The sequence below is a fragment of the Daucus carota genome, chromosome 6, assembly GCF_001625215.2.
Source record: "Daucus carota subsp. sativus chromosome 6, DH1 v3.0, whole genome shotgun sequence".
Classification (NCBI taxonomy): Eukaryota; Viridiplantae; Streptophyta; class Magnoliopsida; order Apiales; family Apiaceae; genus Daucus; species Daucus carota.
In genome coordinates, this window is record NC_030386.2 from 5,053,725 (window position 1) to 5,061,466 (window position 7,742).

Genomic DNA, 7,742 nt, shown 5'->3' on the forward strand with positions numbered 1-7,742 from the left:
GAATCAAACTGAGTCCTATCTCGTGATATGAATCAAAATGTAAGCGCAATTCAGCTGTTTCTTCACGTTTGGCTTAATTTTAAAGATAAGTCTTTATATTTTAAAAGAAATAAATATATCTCTTTTCCCTAAAATTTAATATTTAGTTTGTTATATAAGGAATATAAGTTATTTGTTTAGTATTTATTTTAAAAATGTTATATATATATATATATATATAATAAAATAATGTCCTTATTTCAATAATTCACACCAATATCTGTGTGTCGTTCTTTCCATTTTTTATTTGACACACATGGAGTTATGTCCAAAATTGACATGGCTCCGACAAGCTCATATTTAAATATAAACTATTAAGGTGGACCCGTCTAGCTGAATTGAAGAAAATTGTTTGCACTCAAATCTTATATTAATATTACACCAACTCTAATGAGTTCGTCATTTTACTAAGTCATTTTATAATTGGGACTCATTATTAGGTCACTTTATAATTTGGATTTATTATTTTAAAAAATGATCCAAGCTCCTAACCCTCTCGAGAAGAGGGAGGGATTGCTACAAATATGATGATGATCCCAGGATCGCTATAGCCTGAGTCGTTCCACTTGGGATCGTTATGATTTGGGATGTCAAGTTTAGGGGTCATCATTTTAGGACTCGTTCTCCAGCAAAGCTCTCTCATAATTTTTACTCTAGGTCGACCCCAGTGGAAGAGTTATAAGCTTTATACACTTTCTTTGTGGGTTCTCTCTAAAACTACTCCCTCTATCTCGAGAAATGATAATAGTTTTACTTTGCAACCGACTCCCTCCTATAAACTTTTTGATGGAATGATTAAAATTATTAATTTAAAATCTATGGATAAAAATATATAATCAATTATTTTTGAAAGTTTATAACAAAAAATTTATTTGTTTATCACTCATGGGAGAAAGCGGTTAACAACAAATGTGGTAACTTGCTTGAATGTAGAAAAAACATTGCGAATAACATATGACGAAGAGTGATACCGAATGTTATAACTGATTTTGTATTTGATCTACAAGGGTTCTCTAGCGTTCTAAGTCGTGCTGGTTGCAAAGTAAAATTATTATCATTCTCAAAAAATGGATGATAACATAATCACAATTAATAAGGGTGGGAGAAATAAGCAGCGGCATTCTACCAAAGGTCCAAAACAGTGTTTGTAGAAAAAATAAAAGAGCTTGAGAAGCTGAGCATATAATCAAATGATCTTTAATAGGATAGGCTTATCCAGATGCTACCCAAGTGGCACCTCATATTGAGAATCTCAAAATCTCTAACTAGCCACGTGGCTTGCTAATATCCATGCATGCACCAACACAAACAACAATCTAAACAGAACCAACCATCTATAACCCATATAGAGCACTCATTTACAGTTAGTTTGAAGCAAAATTAAAGGAGAAGTGATGGCATCTCTAGCAAGCTTTGCTGCTGTTCAGCCTATGACCATTAAGGGTCTTGCCGGAAGCTCCCTTACCGGAACTAAGCTTCACATCAAGCCTTCATGCCAGACTTTTAAGCCCATCAGCTACAAGTACTCAGATTCTTCACACATTGATTATAACAAGTTTCAAATGTATTTTTCATCTTGGTAGCTAATACTGATGCATTTGATGCTCTGTAGGTCTGGTGCTGTTGTGGCTAAATATGGTGACAAGAGTGTCTACTTTGATTTGGAGGATTTGGGCAACACTACTGGCCAATGGGATTTGTATGGATCTGATGCACCTTCACCCTACCCTCCTATTCAGGTACTCTATATCTTCTTTCAATTTTATATATTGTCTAGCACAAGATTCAAACTCAAGGGCTTGTCATTTTAGATGAATTCTACTTATATGTGCTAATTGTTAATTGTGCATGTGTATACATTAACTTTACTCGTTGTAAATTGACTTCCTATTTAGATTTTTTTAATGTTTACTCACCATTTGTATGATTGATTAGAGGAATTTGTGTTGATAATACATTCTTGTCTGAAATGCAGAGCAAGTTCTTTGAAACTTTTGCCGCTCCCTTCACTAAGAGAGGTCTGCTGCTCAAATTCTTGATTTTGGGAGGTGGTTCCACGCTTGCCTACGTCAGCTCCACAGCCACCGGAGACGTTCTACCAATCAAAAAGGGTCCACAACTACCACCAAAGCTTGGTCCACGTGGAAAAATCTAAGCCTTTCGCAACCTTCAACCTTTTGATTATGATCAATGTATCTTCCTTGTAAGTATGTCTGAATCCCGACTAAGACCTGATTAATTATTGTATTAGTAATTGGGAGCTTTCTCGTTATATGTTACAAGTACTAAATTATGATAATCCGATCCACTATTATTTTACCAGTTTGTTACATTTCTGTTTCATGGATGCAAGGTTGTTATCAAAATGATGTTCTTAAAAGGTTTGTTCTGTGTAACATGCATCTTTGACCTTATGCTAACTCAATTTTCAAGAGTTTATCAAATGAATTTGACATAATCCTTTCTTTTTTGTTAGAAACTAACAAGTCTACTAATCATTTAGTTAAGAGAATTGCCAATGAATATGCTAGAGTAATATAAATTACTTAGTTATTATGGTACAGTCAGCAAAGTAAAGTCTGGCATGGATAAAATAATCCAGAAACTCCACATTAGACATTATAGGCTTCTCACTTCCCAGCACTTAGCTAAATGAATAACTTGATATAACCAATGTATCCAGTAATATAGATAAGAATCTCACTGTTTTGGTTCTTTGGTGGAACTCATTAGTCTCGCGGTGTTGGACTTCTTAACCCGCTTTTCTCAAGTCTTTCTATATAGGAATATCTCTTCTTACTTCCCAGACCATCCTTACATAAATCATCTTGCAAATCCTGTTTCTGATCAGGGGTGCTTTGGTCGTAATTATAACCCATGAAATCTGATAATGACATTGAGGTGTGTGCTGTGTCCAAGCCAAGCCTTTCTACCTCTTCCCTGGCATTAAGGAATTTTCGTGAGCTCTTGATTGCAGATTCTCTAAAAGAGGACTGCTTTCCGTTTGATGGATTTTGTACAAGAGCATCTGCATGAAGAACGTCTTCTATACGTGAGATGACTTTAAAGGCCAAGCTTTCCAGTATTCTTGAATAACTCTCTAGCACAGCATGACCAACATCCTATAAAACAAGAACAAGAGAAAAGGATTAAATAATCTATGTACTTATAGTTATTAAATTCACAAGGCAAACACAAAGATAAGAAAGTAGAACTAGATAAAATCAGATGAAGGTAATATGATTGCTGGAATGTTGGTGATAATTAATTTGCGAATGGGTCACCAGCCAGAGCTGGATAGGAGCTTGTTTTGAGTAAACCTAATTTAAATTGTTGACGGGCTAGATTCCAAGCTGTATAGATCTTCTATAATTTGTATAGATGAAACCTGTTTTAATCGCGTTTGTCATTTTTTAAAGCATGAATTTTACTCTTCCCCGGGCAACTAAGTTGGCCTTTCCAACCCGTCAACAATTTGAGATAGCTAGGCTCAAGTCTGCTTATATAGAACTTTGACTATGGAATTTTAATCCTATAATTTAGAAATAAAATGTAAATTCTGTATAAAGATACTTGAGTAATATATGTAGGGAATATAACTTACTCCATTGTATTGGATTTTACTTATGTCTAGTTGAGATTGAGGTATTCCTGGGAATCTATACTTGAGAATGAGTAGGATGGTCTCCAATCTTTCTTCAAATAGTCCTCTCTTCTCCGAACTTACACCTGAACTCCAAGATGACTTCCCATCTTTAGCGTTCAACTTCCTCCTCCAGATCACCTTGGACGCCTCAATCCTATTCTTGAGATCTAGAATTTTATGCTCTGTTGATAAATCCATTGTTGTAAGAAAAATGTCAGGATCAAAATGATCCGTTGTAATATTTTTGTACACCGAATCACCAAGGCTTGTTTTCCCTTTCTAGCATTAGAATGAATTAAAATGTTAGAAATGCTAGTCAAGAAATAACAAATTTAAGAGAGTTCTATATATTGAAGATCAAATTAAGTACCTTGGGGAGAGATTCGATGTAGTTATCCGGGATCTCCATTTCGGTTATAATTTGGGCATTTATGGCCATGGATGCTTTAAGTACTTGGTTTACAGATTCCTTCTGAAAATGGAGCCATTTCTTTGTAATATCAGACAAACCATCTGGAGGCACCTGTGGGGTAGGTACCCACCATTTATCTTCATTTCTCTTATTTTTCTTGTCTGCGTTTTTCGACACATAAGTAAATTCATTTTGATCTTTAAAGTTGTCTAGACACCCCTGTCATGGTTAACCAAAACAGAAATTACTTAGTTTAGCTTGGAATGATAAATGCAACAAGGACTCTGTACCAGGTACAGGTTCTTACAATAAGCATCGCGTCAAGCTTGCGTAGGGCAGGAACGTTCACGAGGAGATCACTGCGCTGCCTTGTGGTCATGACCTGTCAAAATAACCTAACAATTATCTGCAAGAATATCTATAAAGTATAAACATATATACAGATTAAGGGGAGAAAATATTACTTCCATATTAACCCCATTATTGTTCTGTTGGGTAGGAACAAATTCTACAATGTGATCTGTGACGGATAAATACCAATCCATTTCTTTCCTCCACCTTGCTTTTCTTTCTGGTTGCATGGGTTCCAACCGTGCAATTTCACCGAAGATAGAAGCTGAAATTGTTTCATCGGAGAATCCAGATTAGGTGAAATTAGAGCTCACTCTAACCTTTTCAACAAAGTGTCGTTTGAAAGTGTAAATAAACATGTACCTGCAAGATTTGTGATGGCATTAGACAATGCCAATGCTGATGAAACACCCTTTCCTCCACCAGACATGTCCTCGCCCAAAAGCAACTTTGAGAACCTTTCTTTAATCAGATCAATATCTGCTAATATATAATCCAAACACGCAAATCCAAATACTAATTAGGATAAGAGATTGTTGCAGTGAAATATTTAACATATAAAAATTTAATGCAGGATTTTTGATCGTTGCCTCTTTTCCAAATTTTAGAAAGAAATCTGTTATGAAACTTGCCTGCTTGACTAGCAGAGTCTGTTGCCTCGTTATCACGTCCCAGGGGAGACATGGTTGTGTCCTGCTGATTAGGCGCAGAACCAGTTTCTTCTTCCTCGACAAATTGATAATTTGAAGGTTTGAATGCTTTATTTCTGATAATCCTGTCATCTAATGACACAGAGCGCGTATGTGTCTCTCCCAAACTACCCGGTTGTCGACTTCCATCATCATGCATTTCTGTAAAATCGTTTATTGCCTCGAGATTTTCCTGTTCTCCCATAAAGGCTTGAACCATCTTCAGTCTGAGCAATGATTTTTACATAATGTAGGAACAACAGAACAAATTTTTGGTCTAGATACAGAAATTTTATGATAATAATCTTCCTCCAAGTTGATTAGAGACCGGATTATCCTTGATTGACAAAAAAAAAATAATGCAAGTGTTTGTTGTTGGCATATATGAAGCTGTATTAATTTGCTGCTGCTGTGTAATTTAAGAAGAACGTGGGGTGCATGTTTGATAGAGAATCTCAATACAGGTCAAAGCTAAATAATTCTGCCAAACGTTGTTTTTCGATGAAATGATTATTTCTCAATATTTATTTTTCTTTTTTTGGTTGGTACCATACTAATTTATTTGGATGGACATTATTGAAATTTGAAGGTGAAGGCTGGCAATAAACACAGCCCTGACTATTATCTTTCCCTGTCTTCAAATCTCCATCAGCCTTAAGTGGGTGATTTAGGATCTTTATGTATGTCTAATAATATTAAGGCGTCGGGGTAAGCTACTAGATAGAACTTGACAACTTGCAGAGGCCGATCGATACTGTTAACATTTTATATGCCTTCTGCTGCTATCAGGATCTCACAGTTGGTGTTTGGCCGGGCTTAAAAGCTCGGTTTCTGGGTTTATAAGTTAGAAGCACTTATTGTATTGGCTTCCGTTTCATGGCTTATGCTTCTTTCCCAAATATTATAATCATTTATAAGTCTTAACTTGCTTCTGACTTTCTGACTTCTACTTCACTTCTTTACTTTAAGCAAAAAACAATTCTTTACTTTAAGCCAGAAGTACTTATTTTAATCGAGTTAGAGTTCCTTTTGGAGCATTGAAGTGACATTACTTGTATTGAATTAAGAATTATCGTTTAAATTGTGAAATGGCTTACTTTGAACTCCCATATGCTATTTGACAAGGGCTCTTGACAATGGAATGGGCACATAAAGAACTTCTCTGTGATTTACACAGGGCTCTCGGCTCTGGACGATTTACAAGCTCTGATCAAGTTAGTAATGTGAGGGCCTGATTACATGAACGGCGGTGATCCTGGACCATATCCTGTGAGGTAGGGGTGTACACGGTTCGGGTTGGGCGGGTTAAAAAAATTTAACGACCCAACCCAATTAAATCGGGTTTTTAAATTCTCAATCCAAACCATAAAAATTATATTCATAACCCAAACCAATTTGTATTATTGGTTTGATCGGGTTATGAAATATAATATAATTTTGTTTCCATGGTCTAGCAAAACCAAATTTCGACACATCAAAAGATAAAACTTTAACTGAATGTACTACAGCAAGGTGAAATACCCCGTGTATACAAAATGAGTTGAGCACTATAACATCTTAAAAAAACGTGCACTACTTATCAAAACAATTAAAGCTCGATACCATGTTAAGCTCGATATCAGAAGTTTCAAAATTATAGCAATAAATTTAAAAATTAAGTTGAACAGAAACAATTAGTAAAGCACAACAAATCAACAATTAGCAAAGCATAACAAATCAATAAATCTGTTAAATGGACTATGCTAACATATTATGGGTTACTAGGGTAGGGTGAATGATTTTTATATGTAATTTAATATTTTTTAATCGGGTTGGGTTGGATCGGTTAAAAAAAAACGAAACCCGTGTCCAACCCAATTAAATCGGGTTACTCATTTTTTAATCCAATTATCAATCGGGTCAAAAAAGTTCGGATTGGTTCGGGTGAAATATGATCGGTTTGGGTTGGTTCGGTCGGTTTCACGGATCCGTGTACACCCCTACTGTGAGGGACTGCCCGGTAGTAATGGAGTTGATTACGGTTTATAATCCTTAAGTTTGGCTCAAACTCACATGAATAATTATCTCTCTCTGTATGACGGTCTGTAATCTAAAACTTATAATCTCTTATATTTTCTGACCTCAACCCGCTTTTTTGTTAAAAATTATCGTAACGCTATCTATTTATCTTATTTTCATAAATAAGTCATTTATTTTTTTTAAAAATGAAAATGTGCATTTTTCTTTCAAGTTCACCCAAACACGTCCCAGATAAGCAATAATTTAAGAAAAATGTTTTTCTGAAAAATATGGAAAGTGTTTATCTAGGATGTGTTTGGGTGAACTTAAAAAAACTCATTTTCATATTTTTTTAGAAATGGATAATTTAAATTTGAATATTGAGACAAGTTCTATGGAGACCACGTTTTCATCGGAGACCTTGGAGACCACTTATATTCTGCAATTAAAACACTATCAAATTTATTGTTTTGCGAAGTACATTCGATAAATATCACTATTTCATTGAAAATGTTGAAAATTATTTATGTTAAACAAGTAGAACATGTATGTTCTGCAAGATCAACAAATGTTCTGCACACTAAACATGATTTTGTAAAATAATATG

General features: G+C 35.0%; 2 protein-coding genes across 2 annotated transcripts; one reads left to right on the top strand and one right to left on the bottom strand.

The window, feature by feature from the left end:
* Nucleotides 1–1,344: 1,344 nt before the first annotated feature.
* LOC108224294 (photosystem I reaction center subunit VI, chloroplastic) lies at nucleotides 1,345–2,361 on the top strand. The gene is made up of 3 exons (XM_017398835.2): nucleotides 1,345–1,561; nucleotides 1,652–1,778; nucleotides 2,015–2,361. The coding sequence occupies exons 1-3, from the start codon at nucleotides 1,434–1,436 to the stop codon at nucleotides 2,192–2,194; spliced, it is 435 nt and encodes a 144-aa protein (XP_017254324.1). The 5' UTR covers nucleotides 1,345–1,433; the 3' UTR covers nucleotides 2,195–2,361.
* A 196-nt stretch (nucleotides 2,362–2,557) lies between these two features.
* LOC108225665 (rop guanine nucleotide exchange factor 12) lies at nucleotides 2,558–5,357 on the bottom strand. The gene is made up of 7 exons (XM_017400591.2): nucleotides 5,081–5,357; nucleotides 4,812–4,964; nucleotides 4,562–4,713; nucleotides 4,405–4,479; nucleotides 4,056–4,316; nucleotides 3,644–3,964; nucleotides 2,558–3,161 (listed from the first exon to the last, which is right to left on the bottom strand). The coding sequence occupies exons 1-7, from the start codon at nucleotides 5,355–5,357 to the stop codon at nucleotides 2,769–2,771; spliced, it is 1,632 nt and encodes a 543-aa protein (XP_017256080.1). The 3' UTR covers nucleotides 2,558–2,768.
* Nucleotides 5,358–7,742: the final 2,385 nt, after the last annotated feature.

Excerpts from the sequence above, each read along its gene's own strand:
- LOC108224294 (XM_017398835.2), top strand. The coding sequence starts at position 1,434 with ATGGCATCTCTAGCAAGCTTTGCTGCTGTTCAGCCTATGACCATTAAG. Across the intron at positions 1,562-1,651 it reads TTTAAGCCCATCAGCTACAA|GTCTGGTGCTGTTGTGGCTA; the intron begins GTACTCAGATTC and ends GATGCTCTGTAG. Across the intron at positions 1,779-2,014 it reads CACCCTACCCTCCTATTCAG|AGCAAGTTCTTTGAAACTTT; the intron begins GTACTCTATATC and ends TCTGAAATGCAG.
- LOC108225665 (XM_017400591.2), bottom strand. The coding sequence starts at position 5,357 with ATGGTTCAAGCCTTTATGGGAGAACAGGAAAATCTCGAGGCAATAAAC. Across the intron at positions 4,714-4,811 it reads TGCCATCACAAATCTTGCAG|CTTCTATCTTCGGTGAAATT; the intron begins GTACATGTTTAT and ends AAACAATTTCAG. Across the intron at positions 3,162-3,643 it reads GTAAAATCCAATACAATGGA|GATGTTGGTCATGCTGTGCT; the intron begins GTAAGTTATATT and ends CTTGTTTTATAG.